We start from the raw sequence: 14,206 nt of genomic DNA, 5'->3' as shown, positions 1-14,206 counted from the left end.
CCTCCTCCTGTGGCTGTAATACAAATTCATGTACAGGCGGATAAACTTCTTAAGGGTGGAGTAACAACTCAGAGTCCAATTGCAAATAAAGGCTTAATGTCAACCACACATCTGTGACGTCCCTGAAACATCCTTCTCTCTCTCTCTCTCTCTCTCTTTATCAGCACTCTTCATGCACTCTTTGGTCACTACCTTCCTGAATGACTGCTAAAGATAAAACCCATGTACAGTTTATTATATAGTTTCACAGGATGAATCTTAAGCTAAATGAAGCATTTCTGTTGCGTTACACAGTTATGGGTTACCACCATCAGACATCAAACCAGCCTTTGAACTTTTCCAGAGAGCCGTGGATCAATGTCCAGCTAAAAATGCCTGCATATGAAATTTCTTGATTTAAGGATTGAATGTCATCAAGTGCACACACTGAATTATGTACTTATGTAAATGCTCAGCAAGGTGGTGTGCGTACAGTAGCTTGTTATAAAGAATAGATTATTTCTCATTGTCAAAAATATGCAAATTACATCGTTAAAATGGCATGAAAAGTAGTGGTTTGCACAGTGTAGTGATTTTAACCCTCTACAGCACAGCGTTGCTCTCAGGAAACAGAAAGTTTTCTTTAATACATTTTTCTTTAAATCATTATAACCAATCAGAAAGGTTGATGAAGTATCAAAGAAGAGTCCAGTAAGGTGTGGGAGTCACTATCAAGCACCATTTGAAGGTGGGACATCCTGTTCTGACACATGGTCACAGGAGCACATGAGAGGAGAAGGCAAGATTATTTGCTTTAGTAACTATCTTATTTAAAATGACAAAAAACTGTACAAAAAAAAACAAAACAAAACAAAAAAAAAAACATGTGTGTCTGTATGAAGGTGTAGAGAAGCCTTTTGTCAGGTTTTATTATTTATTTATTTTTGCATGTTCAGAAATTCAGGTTTTCTTTTCGTTGCCTCAGGGCAACGTTGTGCAATAAGGGGTACTTTTTCGAGGATGTTTTGGACAATACCTCACATTGGCCATAATGTGTTATAAGAAGGGAAGATGCAGGGTTCCTGGGTGTGCAGGAACACCCAAAGTGATGTGCAAAAATGATAACATACACCTCTATTTCACAAGAACAGCTTTTTGTTTCGTACAGAGGGAAATCTTAGTACATGAAGTACATTATGACACACTACATACTCAAATTCAATATATCAATGTCTTTTACCTTTTTACTTAATGATTTTTTGATATTTAAAAAAAATAAAAATAAAAATCCTCTCTGAGCACTGTCTTATGATAATTTTCTCTATGATTCTATATCATTGTTGGTATAGAATATACCATTGGTATACCATTTTTTTCCCAAATAAACCAAAACATTATATGGAATATTTTTTTCATGTGCCATCAACAGGTGTGCAGTAGGGTTAATGTGTAGCCTACATTTTTTATTTTAATTCTTTACTTTTTATTACAAGATGTTAAATTTCCTTATTGGAGGATCAAAAGTAAATAGGCTACAAAAGGTATTGTATTTTTTTTTTATCACTCTCTTTTTTTTAATGGCCAAACCCCCAGAAAAGCCTGTGACAATACTTCAATATTTCAATATTTTAGCTATTTTCATATTTTAATTATTAAATTATATTTTATTATTTATCCAAATTATTGTTAAAATACTAGTAAAAATAAATTTCGCTCGGAGCCACGCAGTCGTCGACAACTGTGACAACTGAGAGCGTATTCTTTACTTATAGTGCGTCACCACTAGATGACGCAATTACGCTGTAGTGTAGGCCACACTTTTATTCAGTGTCTTTCTCGTACATTTATTAAGCCTGCTTTAGGTGAATGGAACTTTTTTTTTTTTTTTAAATGATCCTTTAACAATCAAGCCATTAACATGGTCTGAATTCAAGGCCGTTAAATTGCCCCTTTCCATAATGTGGTGTTAAGCACATACACGGGTTACGGGTTATGTTTTCTTTTTTGTTTTGTTAAATTTTACAGTTGATATATTCTAAATAATAATGCGTATGTTATACAAATATCATGAATGCGTTGTATTAAATAGTGTACATTGCATATAGAAATCCATCTTATAAATATTAAGTAGGCTACATATTTTTCATTGCTGCAAATTCCCGTAGTTTACTTTGAGAACCTTTCATTTTCACTGCAGGCTCTTCCTAGGGCTAGGCTTTTATCTCCATAGTATCTCGCAATGTTTTCAGCTGTTTTCTTTCTTTTGTCACTTTTCAAGACAGCTCATTGAGTTGTCAGTTTGGAGGCTCCTCCTCACAGTCGTATGATTGGTGCAGTGTTACGTCAATCTTCATGTAGCCTGCGTTCTGATTGGGTGGGGGCGTGGCCGTGGCCGTAGTAGGCGAGGTTTACAACTGTCAGTCCCGCTGGAGTGAAGCCGTGCAGTTCACAGCGCGAGTGGACAAGTGGAGACAATTGGATGAAACACGGATTCGATAGTAGGAAAAACTGTCTATAGAACTAAAGGATACAATTGAAACGTTTCACATGGGGAGTTAAAGAACAAAATGACGTGTATGCGTTACACTATGTTACTGTTCTCAGTTTTGGAGTTATTGTTGTTTGGATACACAGCTGGTTTGTCGCGTGCTGTACGTCGCCTGAGCGATGAGAACGCGTCTCCAGGCGCGAGACTCCCGCGTGCTGTGTTGGATGAGACGTTGGAGACGACCACCATCCCAAACCACTTACAGGAGGACGACAGGGACTCCAGGTTTTCACCTTTGACAACCGCAATGACCATTACAACCAGGAATTTCAAAACAACTGGTAAAACTAACCAACTACAGCCCTTCTGGCTGACCACCACGGCAGCGCTTCTGACCAAAACAATGAACCCAACCTCCAAAGGTAGTAAAATCAAAGAAAACTCCACAACACTAAACATTACAGTAAAACCTACTTCTTATTCTCCAATTACTGAGACAAAAAACACAACACCACCTGCACTGGATACTGCAAAGAGTTCATGGACAGTGAAAAGCACCTCAGAGCCTCTTGTCGTGACCACTGAGAAAGGTAGGTTCTCATTCAGTTCTCCCTTTTCAGTGACATGATGACAAGTATGCAAGTTTCCAAACGTGGCTTCAATTTGGAGTGTGTTCCTCGACCAGCTACCAAAAAAAGCAGGCCGTAGTGTGTCCTTGAATTTCTTTCCCAGCCTCTGCAAAACAGATTTTGAGGGGTTGCAATAGGTTTACACCTGCACAAGCTGTTAAGTCCTGCTACATTTTATCTTCATTACAGCACTCTGACAAAATTACACACTATTTCATCCGTAAAGTCAAAGCTTAATAGAGTGGAGTGTCAAACTGAAAGTGTTTTAAAATATGCAGTAGTTGTTGCACTGCTTCCAGAGGATCAGTTACAACAAACCAGTAGCCAACCATCTTTGTTCAGAGATACTCCTTTGTCTCAGTTCTCTTTGTAGGTCTTGTGGTAATACTGATTATTCAGCTGTATCATAAATGAATTGACATATAAATACTTTTCACAAACCAGTGTTTTATAGCTGTGAATCTGAAGGACATTAGAGATCAGGCCAGTAGCACAGAGACAACCTTCTTAATTGCTTTAATGTGATTAATTACCATCTGACTGCCAAAAGAGGAAAACGGTCATAAATCTTAAACCTTCCACTCGTTTATCTTGAGTTACATGATTCCAGGCTAGCTTTGAGAATAAGGATGATTCATTGTAAATGTAAGTAAGGTCATATCCAGTGTAGTATCAGCACCTTTATGTCTGCTTTATCGGTTTAATAGAATGAAATGAATAGATTTAGTTGTCATAGACTATTCATATTCATCTTTAATCTTGACAGTTTCTTACTTGGAAAAAGGGTGATAAATTCCTCTTTTTTTGGTATCATTAAATTCTCTCAGTCTGAACTTGGACATATTCAGTGAGAGCAGTGGGATGAAATGCAGTTAAAAGAAAAGTGAACCAGCCTTATGAGGTATAATCAAAGGTTCAGTTAAGATTGTATGTGATCTGCAGCCCTCTGGACTTCATTGGAAGTGATTGTACTGTGCAGGGAGACAGGTGTTTGAGATTATAGTAAATAAAAAACATCTCATTCTCTGTAGCAGCCCAAAGGCGACCGGCTCTGTGTCTGTTTGGGATTTGTTTCTGGATTTTAGCCCTTTGTTGTTTACTGCAGGTCTTAATTCGCTTCCACAGAAGAGCGGATATGTCACATTAAACCCACTGATTCAGCAGCTTAATATACATATGATGACTCTCATTTTATTTTCATATTTCAAGGCATTTTGTGCCTTTGTTTTTCATTGTTTTTTATTTTTGCCTTGAAACATTTGTCGTGATTATCTGATTTATGAGTGGGGTGAAGGTTTGAAAGGCTAAAATAGCTGGTGTTTGACTTTTGTTCCTAGTGTGGTAAGTTTAGTGCCCTTGTTTCCCCAGACATCGATGACATAATTTTAGGGTCAGAGGTGACCTGGATAGCATCGTATTAGAAAGATTAACCTAGAATCGCATAATATTCAGGATCTGATCGAGACATTGTGATGTTAAATATTGTGTTGCGATGACTGAATAAGAACATCTTTGGAATTTTGTTCTGGCAACTGTTTTTTAATCTACAGTTTGTGCATGTTTAATGTTAGCAGTGGTATCAGGAACCTTAACTTTCACCTCATTCTGTCAAAAAATGATTTCAGACTCAGATTCAAATAACACCTACACAAGTTATTGTAAAAACAAAAATCAGAGCACCTTAACTTGAGCTACAGTTCTTTTAATGTAATTTACCCCATATACAGACCACCCAAAATTTAGAATTTTTATTATTAAAAATGTTAGTAAATGATTGTCTTCTTTATTGTGTTCCTGCAAAGCATAGTGATCAATAATCAGTCTTGTAGCACTAATGCAGCATTATTGCGCTTGGACACACTAGTAATTGTCTCATTTTAGTTCCTTCCATTATATTCTGCGCTGTACAATAGGTCTGTTTCCGCAGTGGTGAATAATAGACAAGCAATGAAAAAAAGAAATAAGATTAGGGTGAAATCATGTTTTTCATCTTTATGCATGTGGATGGACACAGTATGTTGTACAAAAATTAAGTTCACCAAAATTAAAGATAGTTGCCATTAAATTGCATAACAACTACAGTTGTCAGTTTAGCCTAGTTTAGAGACAGTCTGATGTTTAAATATGAGTTAAAATATGAAAAACTATTATTATATATTGTGCTTTTCTTGTGCTTTTTAATTTAGACATTTTCATGTTTAAATGTCAACCCCTATTAAAGATGATTTAAAGATTTACAAGAATGCACTTTACTAGCAGATTTCAGGATTTAATAACGCTCATAAAATTGACACTTGTGCTATATTTAGGGCTATTTAACAAGTGCAGGATTAGCCCGTAAACAAAACAAGAATATGAACCAGTATTTCTCCAGAAAGAATCTTTAATTTGTACTTTCCCACCTTCAATGACTCATGTAATGTGTTGTTTTTATTGCATTGCAATCAGGAAAAATCATTTCCCAGTGATGCTTGTTTATGCTGTGGTGGTCTTAGAAGGGGGTCTTTGCCATATGCAAGCCGAGAACAGCAAGCAATATCACACTTTATTTCATCAAGAGCGCATGTCATAAACATTAAAAAGAAATGCAAATGGTTCACAGAAATGCCTTGTGGAGATGAGATTGGTTTATTGCTGAACTGGTATGTGGTGAACTAGATGGTTGTTTAAAAAAAGAAAAAATGCCAATAGATCATTTGTTAGAGTTATACTGTCGCGATCATGTCATATTGTGCTCTTCGTGTGAGCAGCGTGTGGCTTATTACAACACATTTCAGACAAGGACGGTGAAAGTCATTTCATAAATCCCCAGGACTGCAGGACACACACAGGCTTGTACGATGGATGTTTTTCAGCTACTGTCCTGTCCTTGCTCAGCAGTTTCATGAGCGGGTTTGAAGTAACATGAGGTCAAACAAATTACAGTACACATAAAGTCTTCAGCTGTGTTAATATCCCTTACAGTACAGTGTTGCGTCCTCCCATTTTTGTCCCGGGTAAATAGGGATCGAACGAACAAAAAAAAAAAAAATTGGAGAGACTTAAAAAATCTTTGGCTCTACATTCCTCTACATTTGGCTCTACAAGTCACAAAACCACCAAAGGTTAGGTTTTCAGTTTAAGTGGCATGTCTGCCTTTTATTTATTGATCAGGAGTATGAAGTGGAAAGAAATTAAAGGATGACAAATAATTCAAAAACAGAATAATTACCTCAAGTGGAGGACTTGTATAAAAAGAAAATCCAAAAAAAAAACCTCTACCTAAAAGAATGAATACTAAATTACCTGTCCCCAAAAGAAATAAACAAAACAACATTTAACTTCCCTCCCTCCTTAACTAAAACATAACCAGGAGAAAAGATATCGGAATCCTCCACCCTACATTACCCACAAATATATGATAGGAATTATCCACTGAAAGCAACATAACTCATATAACCCAACACAATGACCAAAAGCGTGACACGCGCTACACTCCTCTGGGACTGGAGAGCGTAAGATCACACACTGCGTTGTCTCTCTCTTCATCAATGCCGTCTCTGTAGTTTTATGCCATAGTAATCAGGAAATACACCAATCAGTACGCAGGTAGCATTCACATGACCACTGAAGCACAGGTGGTAACCCTTAACCTGTCAGGAAAGCATACACACACACATAAAGAGAGAAAACAAAAGAGAGAACACCACAACCACAAACATCATTTTATATAAATAATAATAATAATTAAAAAAAACACATACGTCCTTGGACATAACAACAGTTTTTGATTAGATTTTTGTTAAAACTACTGTAGTAGTAAGTTCGATGTGTTGCACTTTCAAAATTTATGCTGTGGTCTGAACTTCCTTTTGACATTAAAAGCATTCCACATCATGCTCTGAATAGAACAAACTGTGTTTGCTTGGGTTTGGCTGTTTGAACATGAATAAGTCTATTGACTTTAAAATTCAGACAAGTTATTTGATGTCTCATATGCCAAATTAATACTATCCAACTGAAATGAGTTTTTAATGCTACAGTATGCCAAGTCGTCACATTTATTCATATAGCACTTTATATAATACAGATTGTTTTTAAAGAAGTGATAAACTAAAATAATGATGAGTGATGCAAACATACTTGAATTCTGCTGTATTGTGATTGTATTGGTGGTCTAAAGCTACTTTTCTTTGAATATGCAAATGAGCTAAAAAGAGCAATTAATTTGGTTTTATTATGTGCTGTGTAGCACATGTTGATTTCCACCTTATTTGTGGATTCCCATCTGGGAGTTTTATAAAAGCACTGCTCTGCTGTTGCTTAGACTGCCATTCTTAATAGAGCTCCAGGCCTACAAACACCCTAAATCCAGTTCTTTTGTGAAGAGTAGACGCTTCCAGACTCAGCACAGATTTATTTTTCTGGCTGATTAAAAACTCTCAGGAGTCCTAGAGCCACAATACACAGATAACTGCCCTTCTGCCTGTGTTTGATAGCCAAGCTCTTACTATCCTCTCCCTCAACCATTTGAAAGTCAAATTCATAATGAATTTACTGGCAAAGTATATCAGGCATACAGTGTGAGTCTGGGTTCGGATATGTCAAGAAAACCTCATTGCTAAAACACAAAGCTTATAATATGTATATATCCTATTATTATGTCCCTGTGCAATTTCCTCATGCAAACAGTATGCGAACTAAGTTTATTTTGCCTATGGTATTAGGCCAGTGATTGAGCTTGTCATTGTTAAAGCTGAATTTATCTGATTTACAACCCTTATATAAAATATACATCCCTGACATACCCAACACAGTGCATTTCTCCCTCTCGCTCTCCCTCTATAGAATTACCAATCAGTTGAATATCAAAAAGTGCACATATACTGTAGATATTGCTCAGATGTTTATCTCTGCCTCACCCTCTGCTCGCCAGCACACTAAGTGCTCTGATGAAAATGAAGACTGTCAGTTTTTGGACTGAGCATGCAACAAAGAGCAGGAGCAAGGATATCAGCACACGCTTAACTTGGTGTGCATATACAGAGCTTTCACAATGTGTGCATGTCTTTGAGACTAAACTGATACTGCACCCAGGCAATTAGATAATCAGCTTATTCAAAAATGAATTTTAGGACAGGTTTATACGTCTCATTTTTTTTTTTTTTTTACTAAGAAGTAATTGTTATTACACACCATGTGCCTTAGAGACTCAAAAGAATGAAGTTTGAAGGTACAATTCATTTGGTTTCAAGCTAAGACTTTACCACTAAGCCACGCATATTTATTGATTTGGTTGAAAGTAGTTGTATTAATTCTGAGCCACTAATTCAACAAATTTAATTTGACACACATCTATCATTTACCACGCCTGTTTGTGGTCATTCGCTTATAAGTTTCTCCTGTCATACAGGCACGTTTATTGGCTTTCTCATTGAACACAGCTCCGTTTCACACTGAATGTGGCTGTATGACAGTGCTCATGTTTTCCGCTTCTCTCAGTGCCAGTGCCACACAATTTGTCATGTGGCATAGCAGGATGACAGTGGCCCCATCACCCATGACACCATGCTGCTCACCCCTGAGGGTCAGTATGTTGTCTCACGGGCATGTGTCGGGCCACGTTATATAAGTGTCCTGTAAATTTCTTACATAACAACGGCAAAGCTACTGATTCTAATCATAGGCATTTGCCCAAACATGTTACGATTATGTGTGACATCCCTGCTGATCAAAAACAAGGGATACATTTTTGGAAACTATGCATCTGATGACTAATATATGTTACTGTCTGCTTATCATCAAGTGTTTTAGCATTGAAGGCACCTAAAATAAAGTTGTTAGTCTTGAAACCATCACATTCAAGTCTAGGGTGTAGGCTCATTGTAAGTACATGCCTCTACCTGCATTTAATGCAAAAGTCCAAAAACTTACCTACTGTATATACTGTACATTTTACTGCAGTTTCCAGCTGAAATGAACATTAGAGACAGTAAAATGGCAGCCAAATTATGATTATGGGGGCATATTATCAATATTTTTGTATAATTCTTTGCACCTTAGCGTAGGTTTGTTATTTTTAAATGCCGTAGAGCATTAAAGGGATAGTTCACCCAACAATTAAAATTTGATGTTTATCTGCTTACCCCCAGCGCATCCAAGATGTAGGTGATTTTGTTTCTTCAGTAGAACACAAATGATGATTTTTAACGCCAACCGTTGCCGTCTGTCAGTCGTATAATGCTAGTGGATGGGAACTTCTACTATAAGAGTAAATAAAACTTGCATAGACAAGTCCAAATTAAACCCTGCGGCTCGTGACGACACATTGATGTCCTAAGACACGAAACGATCGGTTTGTGCGATAATCCGAACAGTATTTATATCCTTTTTTAACTCTAATACACCACTATGTCCAACCGCGTGCAGCACTCATTAGTGAGGTCTGATCGCGCTCTGACAGCGGCAGCGATGTCTCACTCTCATTGAAGTATATGCACGAGACCTCACTGCCGCTGTCAGAGCGCGATCAGACCAAACGAATCGAGTGATGAATGCAGTTGGACATAGTGGTGTATTAGAGGTAAAAAATTATATAAATACTGTTCGGTTTCTCGCACAAACCGATCGTTTCGTGTCTTAGGACATCAATGTGTCGTCACGAGCCGCAGGGTTTAATTTGGACTTGTCTATGCAAGTTTTATTTACTCTTATAGTAGAAGTTCCCATCCACTAGCATTATACGACTGACAGACGGCAACGGTTGGCGTTAAAAATCATCATTTGTGTTCTACTGAAGAAACAAAATCACCTACATCTTGGATGCGCTGGGGGTAAGCAGATAAACATCAAATTTTCATTTTTTGGTGAACTATCCCTTTAAGCTTTTAGTGCCAGTCACTAGAGCTGCACGATTCTGGATAAGATTTGTGTTTGTTTATTTAAAACAGATCACGATTGTCTTACGATTCTAAATAGACAACTAATCAAAATATTGAATTAATTTTATCCATCCATCCATCCATCCATCAATCCATCGTATAGATCTTCTGAATGATCGCATATGTGTTTGAATCATGCATAGAACCAGAAAAGAACTTTAACATATTCATGTTCATCTGTTTCGTATAAATGTGTATTTGGACTTTGTCACGAAACATGCAAGATGTAAAGTCATTTTGCAGAAATATCGCCACAGGTGATCATTCCCAATGAGCCTGGGCTGAAAAGTGCAAAAATGTTTGTTAAGAGAGTAGCTCAACATTTATTTGTACTGTAGAAATATTGTGCATGCATCAGTTTTTTTCCCCTTTTTTCTCGTTTTTTGATTTCTCAGGCTCTAAGTACTGGGATCAGTGTGTGAGTTAGCACAGCTGATGGCTTCATTCACCATCTCTTTGTCAGCTCATCGATCAAGACGAGTCTTTAGCTGCTTTCGCTGACAACCTTCATTTTACAGTCTGGAGCCGACCTACAGTCTGCCATGATGGCTTTAAAGATGGAGTGAGACCCTCATGCAGACATTTGAACCTACTCAATATTTTCTTGTGAGGGATGACTACAAAAAAAAAAACAAAAAAAAAGATTTGGAGAAGGAATTATTTCCAAGAATGTGCCAAAGGTGAATTTAGGTCAATGCTCCCAGCCCTGTAAGATATGTAGCTGTTAAACAAAAGCTTTAATCCTCATTCAAACAGAACAAAGCTGTAACCTTTACATGTTTGTGTAAAGAAAACCGATACCTCATTGTCAGGTGTCTTCAGCTGACTTCAGTTTCTTGCATTCTCTATGGCTACTCAATAAGGGGGATCACCTTGCCGATGTCCTACCACAAATACTCAAAACGTCTTGTCTCAGCATGTTTATGAAGAAGGATTTCCATCCTTGCATCCATAAAGACCATCACATTCACTAAATTACTATAAGACACACTAACGTTTGGAGTCAGACTCAATAAGATTTTTTAAAATGTTTTTGAAGTCTCTTTTGATCACCAGAGGTGCATTTATTTTGATCAAAATAAAATAAAACAATAATAAAATTTAAATATTATTACAATTTAGTCTTGCAAATTTTGTCAGGACTCCTTGAGTAGAATTTTTTTTTATCATTTATTATTTATTTGAAATAGAAATAATTTGTAACAATGTAAAAGTTTTTACTGTCACTACTACTTTAATGCATCTTTAATGCATCCTTGCATCTGTATGAAAAAAAGAAAAAAAAAAATCATACGAACCCCAAACTTTAGACCGGTAGTGTATCTGTGTTTCTATTTAATGTTGCCTGCTCCCGTGGGACTGTGAGAAGTAGGCTAGGAGTGAGTCTTGTAAGACGATACAAGACAGATAAGATGGATACTTGTAATTGTTCCATTAAGAGACAAGTAAAATGTTTTCTTTTTTGACTTTGTCTGGCAGAGCCTCTCCTATTGTGTAATCTGCAAGGTCACCTCTGATTCAGATCAGATTGCCCCCAGTCAGCTACGGGAACTGTACACGCTGAGAGCTTCTCCTAAATATATCACAGCGCTCCATTTCTCTCCCTGCATCAGTGCACATGTGTATATATGTCTGTGTGTTTTTACATGTTCACACTCACAGGTCCATTGGGAGGTCACTGTAAAACAATGACACAATGCAGGAATGGCTCCCTCTGGATTTATGCATGCAATATGTTAGACAGTATTTTCTGAATTTAGTACCCACCAGATGTGTTGCCTAACTTCCCTTATGGAACAGTGTTATTTCAACCCATCAATATGTGGTTCTTAAGATTTCTTTTAGTGATCCAGGGCTTGCCTTTGGCATTTTGTCAGGTAGACAGTACAAAGAGATCCTAAAACAAATATTTTATCCATCATTCTTTCCTTACTCTGCCTTTTCCACTCACACACATTTCACTGAAACTATCATCATCGCAAAGTACAGCTACTGTGCTTTTCTTCTGGGAGAAAGCACCTGCTCCCTTTTTACAGAAAAAAACACAGCTGCACTATATTTGAACACTGCATGTATGCGATGTAGTTTCTCATCAGATTAGCTCTGGGTTGCTACAAAGCATGCTAATATTGCAGCACAGTCCAAAGAAGGGTGCTTTAATAATGAGGTCTCTTTTTTTTTTTTTCTGCTCAGTTTTCAACTTCTGGGAGCAAATAATTTCGCTGACAGCCTCTTGGTGACCTCTGTAATATTGCTGATCGTATTAGATGTGTTAGGTTACTGCTGCTGTAGGTGCTAGAGGCTTTTGAGTTACTGAGCAGGCTGTTTTTTTTTTTTTTTTTTTTTTACAAAAAAAACTGTTTACAGAGGTGTTGACGTGCACAGGAGGGAACAGTTTGTACTGCGGGAGCTGATAACAGGACAGGCTAGGCTCAAGTCCTCTCTAAATCCTACAAAACATTCCTTGAAACATTCCTTGAAGGCAGTAGCCAAGTACAGGCTGTTTTCATCAAGCTGGTGTATTTCAGCACATTCTCAGAGCCCAAAGGTTCAGTGCACCCCTGGAGGTACAGTCGCCCCACTGGCTATGAGACGCGCACTTTCCATATAATTTCCACTTGCTGCTTGAATCATAACGTTGTAGTTTTGCTCATACAGTTTCTTTTAGAGAGATTTCAGCACCGTATTTTCTGCCATTTTCTGTTCATTCATTTTTTCTGCCCTTTTCTGGAAAGTGGCAACCTGCAGCTCTGAATAAATTCACACTTTTTGTGCCGTGTTCCGATGAAGAAAGAAAAAAAATCTTGCTATATGTAGAAGGCCAAATGAGATTTACAAATGAGTATATCTAAACAACTACAACAAAAAGTAACAACAAGCTAAACTACATAGGCTAACAACAAACACAATGTCGTCTTTTGCTCACCTTCATGTCTTTTGAAACTTATATTACTTTATTTCTTTCTTGAAACAAATAAGGAGTTTGAGCAAATGGCGTTCTGACGTAGAACCTGGAAGCGCTGAACGTAAACCGTGTACGAGAATGATACGGAAGAGAAGATATTGTTGAATTAAAGTCGTTATTTTGTTTTTGTTTTTGCGCACAAAAAGTATTCTCGTCGCTTCATAGCATTAAGGTTGAACCACTGCAGTCACATTGACTTTTTTAATGATGTATTTAGTACCTTTCTGGAACTTGAAAGTGGTGGTTAAATTGTTGTCTATGAAGGAGTTATATACCTCTTGGATTTCATCAAAAATATCTTAATTTGTGTTCCAAAGATGAACGAAGGTCTTACAGGTGTGGAACGACATGAGGGTGAGTAATTAATGACAGACTTTTCGATTTTGGGTGAACCAACCCTTTAATAAACAAACTTTATGCGTCCATGCTGATAGTTCAATATATGAAGACCAAGAGCACTAGGGCACATAAGAAGCAGTGAAACATAAGAAGAAAAAAAACTTTACTGAGCACACTTTTAAACATCAATGTTGCAAAAACACTCACATGACTAATTTACATTGACAACATTTTAGCTATTTTTCCAATCTCTCTCTTCTCTCCTCTCTCGCATACAGGACCTCAGTGCAACTGTAGTGCTGAGGGTTCAGAGGACCTGAACACCTGTGACTCGGTCACGGGTCAGTGTGTGTGCATACCTGGATACACGGGTCAACATTGTGATGAATGTGAGAATGAGTATTTCACCAATGGTACCAGCGGCTGCCAAGCTTGTGACTGTGACTCCTATGGAGCTGTAAGCCGACTCTGCAATAGGTGAGTATCTGCTTTTCTCACACAAGTCACATCACCCTTGTTTGAGTTAGTACTATGGATATCATGAATAATTGATGGAAAACATCCTCAACAAGCTCTTTACAGCAGAATATAGGATTTGAATAGTAGTAATAATAGGACTGTGTGCTCCCAGCCTTAGAATTTGTTTTTTAAATGTTACATGCAATATGAAAGTGTATTGGTCAAATACAACACGTTGGAAAAACTTCCCTGATCTGAACTTGCAGCATCTGCGTGGTGATGTTGAACAGTTATGTGTCTTTGTTTTCTTCTAGTATTTCATGTTTCATTTCCTGTGTCTGTCTAATTCTGGCTTTATTTACGGTATGGCTCATGTTTGACCTTAATTTGACATCTGCATGAATGCAGTTAGCAGGCATGGAGAGAT

General features: G+C 37.4%; 1 protein-coding gene across 1 annotated transcript in view; it reads left to right on the top strand.

The window, feature by feature from the left end:
• The first annotated feature begins 2,447 nt into the window (after window positions 1–2,447).
• The window catches only part of si:dkey-220k22.1 (multiple epidermal growth factor-like domains protein 9), a 71,981-nt gene continuing 60,222 nt past the window's right edge, over window positions 2,448–14,206 (top strand). Inside the window, exons 1-2 of the mRNA XM_067407969.1 lie at window positions 2,448–3,057; window positions 13,599–13,797. Coding sequence (XP_067264070.1) covers window positions 2,547–3,057; window positions 13,599–13,797 — 710 coding nt within the window. The 5' untranslated portion in view covers window positions 2,448–2,546. The remainder of the gene's footprint in view (window positions 3,058–13,598; window positions 13,798–14,206) is intronic.

Source organism: Chanodichthys erythropterus, chromosome 13, assembly GCF_024489055.1.
Source record: "Chanodichthys erythropterus isolate Z2021 chromosome 13, ASM2448905v1, whole genome shotgun sequence".
Taxonomy (NCBI): Eukaryota; Metazoa; Chordata; class Actinopteri; order Cypriniformes; family Xenocyprididae; genus Chanodichthys; species Chanodichthys erythropterus.
Note: the sequence above shows the minus strand (reverse complement) of the source record. Positions and strands in the feature narration are given on the sequence as shown.